This window comes from Ammospiza caudacuta, chromosome 3, assembly GCF_027887145.1.
Source record: "Ammospiza caudacuta isolate bAmmCau1 chromosome 3, bAmmCau1.pri, whole genome shotgun sequence".
In the NCBI taxonomy this organism is placed as follows: Eukaryota; Metazoa; Chordata; class Aves; order Passeriformes; family Passerellidae; genus Ammospiza; species Ammospiza caudacuta.
Window position 1 is genome coordinate 29,170,193 of NC_080595.1, and position 16,118 is coordinate 29,186,310.

The 16,118-nt window shown below is 39.6% G+C and overlaps 1 protein-coding gene across 1 annotated transcript in view; it reads right to left on the minus strand.

Annotated features, from left to right (window-relative positions):
• The window catches only part of THADA (THADA armadillo repeat containing), a 151,716-nt gene that overhangs the window by 24,857 nt on the left and 110,741 nt on the right, over positions 1–16,118 (minus strand). The window contains exons 32-36 of the mRNA XM_058801595.1: positions 9,203–9,615; positions 8,730–8,851; positions 7,331–7,403; positions 5,349–5,493; positions 2,150–2,281 (exon numbers count right to left, since the gene is read on the minus strand). Coding sequence (XP_058657578.1) covers positions 2,150–2,281; positions 5,349–5,493; positions 7,331–7,403; positions 8,730–8,851; positions 9,203–9,615 — 885 coding nt within the window. The remainder of the gene's footprint in view (positions 1–2,149; positions 2,282–5,348; positions 5,494–7,330; positions 7,404–8,729; positions 8,852–9,202; positions 9,616–16,118) is intronic.

Here is a 16,118-nt window from a genome sequence, read left to right on the forward strand (position 1 = left end):
ATTATAATTGTCTCTTTACTCTCTCCTGTTAGCTAGTGGTAATGGTAATGACATAAAAGTGAAACAATTACAGAATGTATAAAAACTGGTTTCTAAACATCCATTCCTATTTCTGATCTCAAGTCATCTTTCTGATCTCATGACAAAACTACTGGGCCACAATACTAATTTATCATTGTGTAATGGAAATGAAAAGTCAGTTAATTTACCATATCCAGTAATTTGTTACAAAGTAAGAATTTTAAAGAGACCTGTTTCACAACTTCTATCTATTTCAGTCTGTGGGTTCAGTTATCTTAAAGTCAGTGCTGTGATGAAAAATCAGACTTTCATGGTATGAAAACTTGAAAAAAAAAAGCAGATATTTGAATGTAATTTAAAAATTCCCATGACAGAGAGGTCTAGTGATCCATGAAAAGTCTAAACCACAGACACAAACATATTGCATACTCTCACAGGAACATGAAAAGAAAGGGGGTAAATGAAAGTAAACAAACAACATACAAAGATGAGTTTATTTTAATCTGGTTATAAATAAAAACCACAAGGGCAAAATTGCTCCCCCAAAAGCTAGGAAGCAAATCACAAAAAGTGAAAAGAGTTAAGTGGGGAAAAAAGCTCACAAGAAAGAATACCAATGATGAAAAATGGATATAAAAGGAAACTGAATTATCTCTTTTCAAATGCAGCATTCTCTTCTAGTCACAGAAGACAGACATTCATTTCACTGCAAGAAGTTTAAATGAAAAAACAGGAAAGCACAGCTAAGTGTAACTAAGGGGTTAACAGAAGTTTGGGGAGTGGGGTCCCTATCCTAATTAGGAACATAACAAATAAAAAACAATTATTATGTTATCTTCTAAATTATGGTCACTTCAGCTTTACAAAGTGGTAAGCTATAAGAGCAAGCACTGAGGTGACCTTAGCATTAACTAGGAGACAGAGGACAGAGCTCTCACCCAGTTACAGGAAAATATCCCTTGGCACCAGGATACAACAGGGAAGAAGGGAGGAGATACAGGGCTCAGAGAGACAATCCAGCACCATATCATTCCCAAAGAAAGGACCATCTTGAGACATTTGAGGATGTCCCCAAAGGCCAGCACTGGGGACCTGAGGCACACGCACACAGAGCCCCTTGATACTCCAGAGAGCTGTAGCTGGGACTAGAGAAACTGTCAGAGCTGTGGGATTTACCAGGAAGATGAAAGCTGCTCATGCCATATTCCTCCTTTTACCTTCTTCTACCCCACAGCTCTGTGCCTGAACAGTGCCAGCTCTAAACCACACCTGCCACATGAGCAGATTCCTGGCTACCTCTATCTAAAACAGTGCCAAACATCATTTTACTGCCTTTTCTTATTTTTTTCTAAACTAGAGAGCTGCTTTATCTCCAACCTAGCAGAAGTTCACATGGAGAGGGCTGAATAATTTGAACTGACTGCAGACAAGTTGGTACAGGCATTACTGAGTAGCACAGAGCAGGGACCACCAGAGAGTGATGAGCTTGGTAGTAAACTCTAATTTATTCCCAACACACGGAAGAATGTGTCAGCAAAGACTCTCAAAGTGAAGCATGCTAATTAGTTAAGCCTACTCAAGTTTTGTGGCTATTTTAAAATTAACAGGGTTGAGTAAATTAGGGCAAGCAGACAAAAGGCCCACATCCTTAGAAGCACATTGTGGGTATACTGTGAATTAATTGTCTTTGTTGATCTGGATCTAAATGGATTTCAAGGTCTAATAATGAATCAATGAGTTGAATACTGCTTCCCAGATTCCTATCTGTGATTAGGCTCTTATAACAACGTGGGATTCAAGGAGTGTCTTGCATTGTATTATTAGACCAGAGCTGGTATTGAAGAGCTTTCAAACTGAAATTATGTGAACATTGACTCATCACAGCACAAACCATAAAGCTGAGTCCTGCTGTTGTCTTTTTTACATCTCCATGTAATCATATGCAAATTAAACTAAGAACAGTCAAGGTAAAATAATAAAGCATGGTGGGCATCAAATTTGGTGTTATTTTTTATGGTACATAATTCTAGAAGATGGATGAAGCGCCTTAGCAAGAAATTTGTGATGAGAAGAGAAACACTTTTGCCTCCAAAACATTCAATACTATTTAAAAGTAATGTTAACGTACCTGTTCCTTCATTGCTCTTTTTTTCTGACTGTGCCACTTGTATCACTTCAGCAGCAGCATCCCTTACTACCAAGTCTTCATTCTGCAGCAGGAGAATCACACATTTCCACAAACCAAGGGTATCAGACAGTCCTATATTTATTTGTGGAGAAAAATTAGAGCTTTATTTCTTATATGCATTCAAAGAAGTTAGAAAGCTGTTTCCACACCTAAACACAAGACATGAAAGGGATTGGCAAACCACTGGGAGAAAGACTGGCAATAAAACCAAAGTATTTTCAGCATCTGTGAACCTTATCTAGGTGGAAGACTCAGCTTGGTTTAAACAGTGGGCAACAGATAAGAGAATGGGCCTCTCTATCTGGGTTCAACTTTAGTCATGAATGCTCTCCATTTTCTACAATTTCTAAGAGTGCAGAATTCCTGTTTAGAACTTCAAAAATTCTGCAGCTGGAGATTGATCACTGATTAACACACTGCTCATGGATTTGCTGCTGCAATCTGCCTGGAGCAGAGGCTGCCAAACCAAGCTCTCTTCAGATACTGCCAGTGGCGCTGGACAGAAATGCCATTCCCTGCTGGAAACAGCCACTGACCACACCTTCCAGGGATCTACTGTCACCTCCTTCTCCCACATCCAGTGTCCCCAGCACCCACCAGCAGGCCCTGCCAGCCCTACACCCACTCTCTGTTGGAAACCAGTTCAATCCATGGGGTGATTGCACGGACACAGCCGAGACTAACCAGAGAGAAGTGCCAAGAGGGAGGTGCTGATCTGGTACTGCCCAAGCAGGCAGACAGCACACACCACCCCAGTGGCAACCCACACCTCACAAGCCATGCATGACTAGCTCAAGTCACATGTCACATACTCCTAGGTATTTTTCAGCTGACTTTTCAGGTCTTGTTGAACATCCTGACTGAAGGAATCCACTGGAAGCTCACTTCAAGATGCAGCCAGCTGGGAGATATTACTTTCTGGGGACCACAGACAACACAAGAGTTGTGTTTCACTGCTGGTTTTTCTTCTACCATGTTTTCAGCAGGTTTGTCAGAGATTTGTATTACAAGGCTAGGCAGACAAATACATAGCTGTATTTCGCTGCTTGGCCAAAGTAAATTGCTCCAGGCTTTACTACACATTCCTGTATTACCTGTAACTTCTCTATGTGGCAATGGCATGAAGTATAACTACTTCAGGAAGAAGTTGCTTTTTTTTCCTAGCATGACACACTCAATAATATTATACTGGTACAGCTAGAGCAGAGTAATTATTACCCTAGAGATTCAATATTCAGATTTCCCACCTAAACAAGTTTCTATGGTATCTCCAGAAGCAGTGGAAGTCTACAAAGGGAATTTGCATAAAACCCTTTTCTGAACCCTCGAGCAGCTTGATGAAGAGATGATGGGGTCACCCAGAACATACAGACTGCCATTCACCCTCTTTCTCATAGGAACACAGTAATGGAAGCTCTTGGGACTGACTACAATTCCATTTCATACAACCACAGTTTCCTTTAACTCCTACTTTTTACTATTTGTGGTCAAGCAAGCTGATGTAGAAGAAGGCACAGAAGTCAGAGCTGTTTATATGCACACAGACCCTTCAAGGGAATTATCCTGGGTTTATATCACTACGACTAATCACCAGCCCATGCCCTTGATTTGCCAGACTCCCCACTGCAGTACTGACAGTTTCACAGTTGTGAACATCCCCAGACTGACAATTCTAGGTACTATGAAGGGTGAGATCTGCATCTTTCTTCCCCTGGATCAATTTTCAGAGCAAAGAGCTAATTCAGATGGTTTGCCCACTGAGGACTTGGGGCTCTGTATTCTGGGCTGTTTGGGGAGCATTTATTTTTGTTTACTTGTCTGTTTTCATTTGTTTTGTTAGGATTTTACACACAGGATACAAACTGCTGCTATGTTTTATTTCAGACCTTCACATCTGCCTGACTGGAAAGCATGGAAATCAGCAACTGTTTTGACAAGATCAAAGAGGAAAGTGTTGTCCATCATCTATGGACCACATCCAAATAACAACAGATGAGTAGCACAGCATTTGGGGGGTTTTCACTCCAATACTTCCACTGTCTTCATTTGACATAAAATGGTAATGATGTCTGTATTATGAAGAGCTTTATCTAGATGGTGAAGGTTAAGATTTCCAGAGCCAATACTATGAACACTTAATACTGCAATGTCTACCTCATATAGATTTAGCTCTGGTCAATGTTACCAATACCTCTTTTAAAAGGCACATCTCAAAATAATACCTAATTTTCCCCCAAACCACTATCTACAGATTAGGAAATACACTGTTCTTTTTGTATAACAGAGATTTGTATCCAGGCCACATGGATGGACTGAAGCTACTTAAACTAAAAACATTTACATAACTACACTGGAATGAAGTATCATGGAGTTAAAAGTATCTAAAACTGTCTTGTTCAGGATGCAAAAGAACTTCTTTACCCTCTGGTACTACCTATTCTTGCCTATCTCCTGTCCCTTTAGTCACAAAATCTCCCCATTTTCTATTCACAGAAGGCAGGGGGGGGGAAAAGCTAAAAGAAAAACCCCATCTATTCTCCAGAACAGAAACTTAGCTTTGCCTCCCATTCGCTATATGTACTATTGAATAAGGCCATGTAGGGTTTTTTGTTCTCCTTCTTTCTTTGTTTTCTAAAGAGACAGTCTAATATTAACTTCAAACAAAAATCCTTATACCTGGGAGATATAATGTGATCCAATTATTAATTATTCTCATAGTAGAACGTGTCTCTCATTTCTAGACCAAAGACCTTCATGCCAACATTCAGCCAGCACAGCTTTGTTACACTCCCAGTGTTCACCTAAACTATGTCCAGCCCACCAACAGAGTACTACAGAAAGATTCAAGTACAGAACAATTGCAAGCCAGTAATTCTGTACACCAGTGTATAGTGACCTGAAGACACAACAACACATCATGTGCCCCTTCTGCTGAGTTATTGCCAGAGGCTGGGCACCTGTGCTTTTTCTACCAGAATTTAAATAAATCTCTATGTTTAGTAATTAAATCCTAATAAAATTTTCAAAAAATCCTCTTTGATGTAATTATGTTTTGACTGTGCATACACATACATTTGAAATCATGTATTAATGGATTTCAGAAAAAAAAAATCCAGAAAATTACTTTCAGGCTACTTACCAAGAATGAGCTTCTCACTGCTCAGAAGGAATGATGTTATACTCTTAAGAACTTCAGCAGCTGCTAACAGCATCTCTGTCTCTTGCTCATCTTCACAAAAATACATTATCAGTTGAACCCATTTTTTCAAGACTTCTTCTGGAATCTGAAGGCACAGAACATGTGAGAAGTATGCTGCACCTCTTACCATCACATTGAACCATGGCCTGTCTAAGGGGGACTGCTCACTAGTAAATGTCCAGTTTTTTTGAAGTGGTGAAACCCACAGGAACATTTAAAAGTTGGGAAATTTTCTTTTAGTTAGAGCAGTATACACAGGCAAGTCTTTGACTCTGTCCCTTCACAGCAGAGTCACCAATGACCACACAAGTCAAGGAGTATTTTGGTGTCCTCAGTCCTTCTACACATGCATGCCAAGGACAAATACACTGGTCCTTTGCCTAATTTCAGGGGGTTCCTCTCTGCCCATGCCTCCAGCCTGTCCAGGTCCTTCTGAAGGGCTGCAGAGCCCTCTGGGGTATCATCCACTGCTCCCAGCTTTGTGCTGTCAGTGAACCTGCTGAGGAGGCACCTGCCCCTTCACCCAAGTCATTGATGAGGAAGTTAAACAATACTGGGGCCAGTACTGACCCTTGGGACACCACAAGTGACAGGGCTCCAGCTAGACCCTGTGACACTGCTAATGGCCCTCTGGGATGTGCCATTCAGCCAGCTCTCAACCCACCTCATTAACTGAGGAGTAAATGAACCCTCAGTCATACTCTGCCTCATTCTGCCTGGTGCAGGGCCATGTACCTGCACTGCACAAAGGGACACAGATAGAGTGTGTCCTACAGATTCTGTAACAGGTGAAAACAAAAAATAAAAATCTCCCAAGATGTTACAATGACTCAAATTTCAAGCAGACACATGGATGAACTATCTAGAAGGACAGAACTTAAGTTTTACCTCATGGAAGAGAAAATCCCTTCCACAGATGTAAATACTGAATGCAAGCTCAAAGAAAGAATTTAGATGGAAATCTGATGTACCTGGCCTTTCCCAAAGCCAAAAGCTCTCTCTGTAAGTATATCTTAGATCTCCCATGATTTGTATGCTTATTAGAGAAAGTTGTTGCAGCATTTCTATTTAAGATTTTTACAGCATTTTTCATTAATTCTGCTTTGTTATGTTAACTTCAAGTACTCACTATGCCTTTCCTTAAACTAAAAAGTTTTAATATCATAATTCATGTTCCTCAATTGTGTGCAAATGTGATATTATATTTTTTAAAATGAGACATGGTTATTAGCATATAAAAAGAAACCATTCTGCTGTTCATTCTAAGAAAAATACTAGCTTTGTAAGGAAAATAATCTTCCTTTTAAAACAGATCATGAGAGTTTTGTTTATTTTAAAATACCCACTAAGTGGATTTGTAAATATTTTTTTAAATATCTAGCACTAAAGCTGCTTTTGCACTGCTCTACACATACATATGTGACATCACAGACTGACAATTTAAAATCAAAAAAATCTGAGCTGGCTGGGAATTGCACCCAACCACTGCTTCAGCTTCATGCCTTCACACCCGATGTGCTCTCCTGTGGGCTCTCCAAAAATCAAGAAACCACAACAAAGCTGCAGCTCAGTAAATGGGCTGAATTCAGAACAAGCATTAAACACCACAGGCATTTCCCTTTCTACGTTATAGTGACCATTCTGGATGAGCTCAGAAGCTGAAATTACTCCATCAAAAATATTTATGTATGTATTTAACTTGAAATTACTTTGAGAGGGAGGTACTGAGATGATATTCATGGCTGTGTCATTTCAGAACATGGCAGTGTATTCAGAGAGGAAGACATAAAGATGAATGTCAAAAATGATGAATGGACACAAGAAAACACAAGATTGGGGTCTTTATCTAAAAGAAGCCACATTACTGCAATCACTAAAAACTCCAGGATTACAAAACTGTTAATTAGCTCTATTTGCCTTACCTGCTGATGATTCTGCAAAAGGTGGATAATCAATTTGGAGGCAAATTTCAGAGCTATGGTTTGACCTTCAGGGCTGAGAAAAAAAGGCAAATGACATATCAGAAAGCCAGCTATTTCTGTCATATTTTCACTTCTAGAAGAAAACCAGCCAGCTCTTAATTATTTCTGATGATCACCAATGGATATTTTTCAAGCTGAGCACTTGAAGCTTTCACATTAGAGATCTAGATGTTAGCTAAGTTCTCAGCTGATATGCAAACAAAACATGCCCTTACTTTCACTTCTCTCACGTTTACTTTCTATTTACATATTTCTCATAGAAGAACACACTTGAAAATGGAACCTGAGTCAAAGAAACCAGACATTATTTTAAATTGTGAACAAATGCATCTCTTGAAGCTTGTGTTTAGCTGCAGGAATATCTCTTCTACAGCTGCCAAGCAGGATCTAAGGATATGGCTCAGGGCACTGTGGCTGCTGAAGCCTATTCCCACCATGGGGAATGGCAACACCTGAGCAGCAAGGCCTGCTATTCCAGCCCCTTCCCTCCAACAGCACCAGTCAGAGGTATTTTACCTCCAGTACCTTACTTCATCCCAGAAATAACCACTCCCCATGATCATAATTTGAACTTGAACAATTTAGTGCAAATCAACAGTAAATATGCACAGCTATAAAATGCAGTTCTACACTCTCTATATTCCATGTTTGTAATACTGGACTGCAATGTTTGCATGGCTTAAAAAACCATCAGAAACAGGATGTCATATCCTTAGTCTGGACACTGTAAGCCTGTTTGAGCATTCCACTGTGAATGCATGGGCACAGCTCTAATTCAGTAGGAGCTACAATCTGGCTCCAGATTTCCAGTGCTTTCTGCTGACTTTACAGTCTGTGTAAGGAGTGCAAACCCTAAGGATTAGGATTAACCATTTCTGCCAATCCAACAAGTTAAATGAGATCTGCTGTTCTTTCTACAAACCATCTGCCTATAAACCAGGATAGGAGGGATGGCAGATTCACAGCAAATGAGTGTAGAGCTGCACCATTAACACTAATTGTTAATTCTACAGTATAGTGGGTGTTTCCCAGTTACCATTCAGGAAGAACTATGCTCACTGGCTATCACTGGACAGCCAAAGTAACTTCTCGTTTCAGGAACTGTACAACTGGACATTTACAGGATGCTAGCATTACTTGCAGGCCTTTTGAATAATTCAGATAAAGGTCTTACTTCTCTGAAAAATTCTCATGAACCCACTTTGTTCAAATACACCACACTCTCTTTTCTGAAACACAGATTTTTAAATGAAAGTGCAGCCCCAAACCAATATATTAATATTTTCAAAATTGAAAGTTTTTAAAAGGTAAGTATTTCAACATGCATGACAGACCACACCTGCTGGAGATATCTGCAAGGTTTAAACTCCAGGTTAAGAGCTGATTTGGATTCATTTTTATAGAACATTCAGTCTTTGGAAGAACATTTCTGAGATCCATATTATAAAGAATTTCCAGCACCTGCAGACACAATCCACAAACAAAGAATTTACAGACAGTCTCAACAGGAATGTGCACATTTGAGATCAATAAAACACTGGCTTAAGCTCCACTCCAAGAACAAAAGGAATCTCTCTGGACAGTTCTAAGAAAAGAAAGAGGAAGTTCTTGCTTTTACACAGGAACATCTGTTACAAAATTACTGCACAGCTCCTGTTCAGCGTAAAAAAACCCCAACCACTCAACTACTATTTAAAAAGCACAATGCATGTTTGAAATATATTTTTGAAAATTACAAATATTATCTAAAAATTAAAAACATATTAATTTACTGAAAACATACAAAATGTCAACAAAAAAGCACTCTCGTACCTTGCAAAAACACTGGGGATTTGTTTCCTTCAGAGCCATTGTGAGAAGAGTGTCTTCCAAATCAATGGGTAAACATAATGCACCTCCTCTTCCTTCTGCAATCTGCTTGGAATTTCTTTGTCTCAGGGCCAGCAGAATTGCCTCCAATGCCAGCAGCCGCACCTCATGGAACTCACAGAGCAGGAGATGAGCCACTGACAGCGAGGGCTTGGCCATGTCCTCTGCAGCTGCTGAAGCACAGCTCTGCAGGTCAGGCCCTGCAGTCACTGACAGCACTGATATTACAAGTCTGGTGATGCTCTGGAGATACTGTATCAGTCCTGGTACTGCAGGTGAGTAGGGAATACCAGACACCAATTCAGAATCTGAAATGACTCTCCTTATCTCTTCCCAAAAGTCATGGAATTGCATTCCTGCAATGAGAGTAACACTTAGTAAAGTGAACAAATAGATGATGTTACCATGTGCTCCAGACTGTGAAGCTGAACAATTATCAGGTATGCAAAAAGTACCATAAGGTAAATTCAGGCATGAAATGAAATGAAATGAAATCAGTTCTCCTTCATTTCAAATTAGAAAAAAGCTTTGCTAGATATCATATACATTCATATTTAAATCAAAAGAAATAAAGACACAAAATTTTCTGAAAACTATGATTGCTCAACACATGAGCTGGAAGTTTCAAACAACTTAAAAATGCTACAGCACCTTGCAGACTGCCTGCAATCTTTACCAATTACATCTGTTTGGTACATATTTCTTTCACCCAAGCTAGTAATACAATATTGCCAATTGTACAAGCTTCCCATTTCTACCATTGCAGAAAGTTATTAACACAAATAAGCTACCAAATATATGTGGGAAAAATGTGGGTAGCTAGCTCTAAAATCAGAGACCAGACTGAACAAAGTGCTGTCTGTCAGACTACTCAGCTGCAACTGAAATCAGGAGAAATGATGACAGAGGCCATTCTGATAACACTGAAACTCTCATGCCTTCATAGTTTTAGTCAGAAAAAATTGCTACGAAGAAGATGACCCTTCAAGATAAACAGACCTGTCCTGTGTGTATCAGTCTAAAGAATTTACTTACTAAAAAAACCAGGATACTTTTCCTATTGTTACTCATTTTGAACAGTTAATCTAGGTAGGAAAACAAAGGAGCTGCACTGTAACCCCTCTTATGTATCAGCCCAGGAACTGTGACACTTCAGCCATTTACACTGGTGCAACCTTGTGCACACGGTCCAGCACAGCCTGAGAACCCTCTTTAGTGCTTGGCCACCTCCTGGAGCCAACAGAGGCCACTGCCATCTGTGACACCAGAGGGTTTCAGGCTTTAGCAGAGCTGGCAATGTAGACACTAAACAAAGGAAAAAGTCCTCAATGGTCCTATTTCACACCCACACACACTGAAATACTCATGTGCCTTGAGTTCAACCTTCTCCATCATCAGCAGGAATAAACCATTTTATAATATTGAAACCATTTTGCCCAGTTCGGTGTCTGTACAGCTTGTACTGCAAGAAAATAAACATCCTATAGCCCACAAAATTCAAATGCAAGCAGGGGAAAATCAAAAAAGAACAGAGAACAGTGCCACTAGTGCTAGGGGATGTAAGAAGTTTAGGTATTTTAAAGGTAAAAATGCACTAAAGGCAAATACAAAGATTAAAAAAACTTACATTTCTCCAGTATCTGTAAGAAGACAATTCATTGCCATGTAACTTTGCTATTTATAATTAAACACGAAGCACTGCTAAAAGCCTGTCCAAATAGTCCTACTAAATTCCTGAATTTGACATGAAGCCACAGCACAAATATAGATTCATTTTGTTGTCCATGAAGACATTTCCCTAAGCCTTCTATTTACAGTTAAATATCCTGCCCTTTCATATTCAGATTCTTCTAAAGCCATCTTAATTTGTTTGACATTTACACAGAAAGTTGACATGGTTGTACACTGTCTAGCACATAAGACAGAACCATTTCTGAGTAATTCTGGACACACTTCAAAGAAATTTATAAAAAATTTCTTTGTATTTATAAAAAATTTTCAGACATATTGCCCAGCCGCTAGCTCTGTCATTCACATTTTCACTCCAGTTTCTTTTCTGAAGGGATTTGATGCAGTCAGAGGAACCTCAGGATCACTGCAAAGCCATCTCACAGCATTATCCTCTACATGACACAGCTGATTTCTGGCTGATAGCAATGCAAACTTGTATCTGTTACTGGCTACATTTCTAAAACCCCTCCAAACACGCTGGCATCACAGCACAACCTAGCATTAATGCCCGTGTCACACGACACGTATCCAACTGCCAGAATTCCTTAATTTCTGAACTGTCTGGTTGCCTTGGAGAGGGATTAGGCCTTCGTCTCACTTATTACACAGCCTGAGTCCACAGACAGCAGTTTAACAACAGAAATAATCCCAGGCAGCTGAAAGGAAAAGGTTCAAGGTCAAGCACCTCAGTTCCAGAAGAGAAACAGCTTCGGTTTCGGAGCCCTGCACCCTCTCCTGTTCCTGCCTGCTCCCCTCCTCAGCTGCCTTTCAGCAACACACACACCCACTGCTCAGCTCTCCAAACCAAGAGTTTATTTGTAAGTATACTGCAAGAGAAAGGCTTTCATCTCCTGTCCACACTGCTTTACACTGAGGTAAGCTACATGCAAGCAGTAATGGGAAAGCTGGCAGGATGGAAGGGTCAAAGCTCCAGAGCAGGGAAAGGGAGAGTAGTATTAGGTACACACAGAAAGAGATAGAGAGGGAGCAAAAAAGAGAGAAAAAAAAATAGGGGAAAGTGGGGAGGGCGTCCTCCATTTTGTTGATGTCAATGCTGCCAACTTTGCCAGAGCCTGCAACTCAGTATCAGAGAGAGTGGTGACCCTCCCATGGACTCCAGCAGGCCATGAACTGACCTTCCGACTCAGCAAACTTCCACTTGTATTTTGCAAGGCCAGCACAACTTATCTTTATGTCTTCATCTTTGAAGGGGAAAACCACTTGCATATAAAAAACATAGCAGAGCTACTAGCTTGCAGAGACTGTGATACAAGAGTCTCTGGCAACAGATCCTCTTTTTCTGTACATATCAAATACTTCTGCTTTGGATAACTTCTTTTTTTCCCATGCAATTGTGAAAGACTGGACACTGTGGCTCATCTATTTTACAGCAAGTCTCTTTAAAACTGGATGTCTCAATGGCAAGGCCGTCAGCAAAATAAGACTGTCTGAATATTTGCTTAGCCTCAACACACCAGAAAGCAAATCCTCCTGCATTCATCTTCTGCTCCACATGCTCTCCAACACTCTTTTTTCACACAAATATGTACAAAAGGAAAGAATGCCCCTGTCTTATTACAGTGCAGTGGAAATATTCCTGCTTTCAACTTCATCACTAAGAAGTCTTTCCAGGCTTTCATGTAAATGTTTTGTCATCTGCTTAGCTTTAAGTAAACTCTTTCCTTTGGCTTACATCAAAATATCCAACTAAACCAGAAAACCACACTGGTTCCCAAAGTAAATGTCAGCCTCTGTTGTTAAGATACAGTAACAACATACTTTTATTTACAAACAAACATCACTGTAGAGTTTGAATGACCAGCTGCTGTGAGAAGGGAGAACAAATTTTGGCTAACCAAAGAAGGGTCCTGGCAAACAGCAGTCTCTCCAGGATGCTGACAGATGCAAAAGAACCTTCAAGAATTAAGTGGATTTAATTTTATTTTTTCCCCCTTAAGGATTGCTTCATTTGTGGGACAGGAAGAATTTCAGCCTGCTTCTAGTACAGGAGACATCTTACACAACCACTTGGTTCTCTTCAAAACCCAACACAAACATCCTCAGTCCCCCACACTGATACATGCACACATCATCTATGTCACGGCATCTCGGTTTGAGGGGCTGGATTTTTAATCCTATTTGTGATCAACTGATGTTCTGTCATGTGTATGAAGTAAAATAGTCTTTCACCATCTGAAAATAAAGAGGAAAGGAAGAGGAGCAGAATGGAGTTAGCAGACTGGAGCAATCTCCAGTTATAAACCTCCTCAAAATTTAGCAGCTCCCTGCACCCTGCCTGTCCCTCTTCTGCTCCTCCCTGCAGTGGCAGGCAGGATCTATTCAGCCTGTTCCCAGAGCAAGCAGATACATGGAGCAATGACAGAAAAACCTCCCTGCTCAGGGAGTAACAAACCATCAGCTGATGCACAGCTCAGCTGATACTTCATCTCACAGGCACTACAGTCTGTTCAAAAGTGACAGAAGTAATCTGAATTCCTTCCATACTTAAATCTAAACTTGCTTCACCTCCTTGCAGAGTTGATACATTTCTGTAGGACTTGGTAATTTCGCAGTGATTATTTAGCTACTGCCAAGTGGACAACTCTCCTGATCATCAGGTGTATGGTGTGAGGGGCTTCCTTCTGTACATGTGATTAGTATAGCTCTAAGTATTTGATCTAGATAAATATTGAGATTAAATCCTGTATGCAGGCCCTCAAGCATCCAAACCATCTTCCTTGTTCCTTCCACAGGCTCCAGAAGAAAAGAACAAAGCAGGGGAAAAGGGGGGAAGTTACTGCCAGCACCAGAAAACTTACTGACCCTCTGCAAGGGCAGACAAAAACTGCAAGAGCAGCAATAAAATGCTGCTTTGCCTGCAGTTATGGGAAGGGGCTCTGAGCATCAAAAATCTGGATATTCATCATTATTCAACAAGACCTACAAGAAAGCACAATTGTTTATGAACTGAGGTTAAAATCCACTCTCTAACTACCATCCACAGACATCTGAACAGATCATATGAATAGGGAGTAGGCTGAGAGCTAATCAGTGCCAAGAAGAGATTTTCCTAGACAAATACTAAAGAAAAGTATTTTCTTTCATATTTTTCCTTTTTATTAAAAGTGGATTAGGCAAAGTCACTGCTAAATGGAAATAAAACCACAAGGAGAACAGAAAAGTCTGTTTCATTACACAGCCATACTAAGGTGACTGTTGATGATCATAAAAAGGGCATATTTTAAGCAGGATGTTTTCTTTTAAAGACATCTGCAACTTCTTCAACATCAGAGACTAGGCATCAGAACTCACAATACAATTCAAAACTACAAACATGACTGATTACCAGAATCCATGGATAATTTATTGCTGAGGACACAAGAATCCCAATGCATTTTGTACAGCATAAGGGAAAGTTTCCAAAGGAAAAAAGAAGGGAAAAAAAAACTCCATTATAACTGGACACTGAAACAGTTATTTTTATTTACAGGTATTTTTTGTTACAGCTTCTCTCTGGCCCAGCACTGTTTTTTCCAGTATTTTGCATCCATATAAATTTATAAAACCCCACAGAGACAGTGCAAGTCAGTCAGTGGTGCATGTTGGAATCTAAAGAGATTTTGATTTTGAAAGGATGAGCAGTCTCTGTCTTCACGTGGGGACAGAATTTTAACTGCTAACATTAATGAACATGGCCAATTCCACTTTCCCCAATGTCACCCATCTCATGGAACACCTTTCCATATTCCCTGCTCAACACAGCATTCCAGCAGTATTGTGCCTACCCTCCACAACCCTCTTCTCACCACTGTCTCTGCCATCACGCTAAAAACACTTTTGCTTTCCTCCTCCTCCACCTGTGTCACAAGTTCTGCCTCCAACATTTCTCTGACAGCTGTTGGTGTTGCAAATATCCATCTCCTTTCTCCAAAAATTTATTCTTTTCAGCTTTGGCCCATTTTGTTCTTCAATCTCACACTAACTTTTGGTCAGTCTTTGGATCACTTCAACATCCCTGACTTGTTCTGCCTCTGGCATTTTACTGTCCAGGCAACTTTCAGTCACTCCCTGTGTCTTGGACTTCCAACAATGCCACCCTCAACTTGTTAATTCTCCTGTCTGCATTGAATTAGAACACTGAGTACCTAAAAGTATTTCCTTTCTACTTGTCTAATGTTAGTAGGCACAGGGCATTTAGATCATCCTATAAATGTTTTAAATCTTCACCTTTCTTAACTCAAAATAAAAACATTTACACCCAGTGCCACAGTCAATATACCAGCAAACTTTATATAGTTTCTGATATAATAAACAAAAACTGCCTTCAGTATGTTAAGAGTAAATTTAACTATAATCTAATTAGACCAAATAACCAAAACACACATTAACAAGTTGCCAGTGTTTTTATTCAAATAATTTTTGGCCATACTTCTTAGGGATCTAGGAAAAGAAAATTCAAGTATGGCTAAAATAATTAACCCAGTTACCCTGTCACATTTTTATCATTCCAAAATCATGAGTTTGTAAGTTAGCCTTCAGGAAAAACTTGGCTACCATCTTGCTTCTTACCAGAATAAGAAAAGATTAGGAACTATGATACAGAAAACAACATGGCCACAACCTTCAAATGCTATTTAAAAGACCTACAAATCATGTAATTCAGGCAAACATTTAAGAGATTCCTATGTAAAGAGCAATTTGTGCTTTGCATTGCAAAGCACGGCAAAGCATCCATAAGTTTGATAACTCATACTATTTCTATCAATGTATTTTTTAACTTCCAATTAATAAGGACAAATATAACCAAGAGAATGATATTTGCTCTGTATGTTATTTTAAAAAGTATTGTATTTGAGGACAAAATCAGCAGACAGTTGAAACAGGACCTCATGTTTCTCATCACACACACACACATGTGTAGTGCACAATATTTTTGCAACCATTTCTTTAGTTCATGAGCAGAATATAAGAATCTTAACCTACAAATACAGATGGTTTAGGTATTCAGAAGAAAGCAAGAAAATGGAATTATGCTTTTGCAAAACTCAAGGAAAGAAAATAAGTTAGAGTAGATTACTGGCTACTCCATTTTGGTATCAAAACAATCTCTCTATGAACTGGATTAATC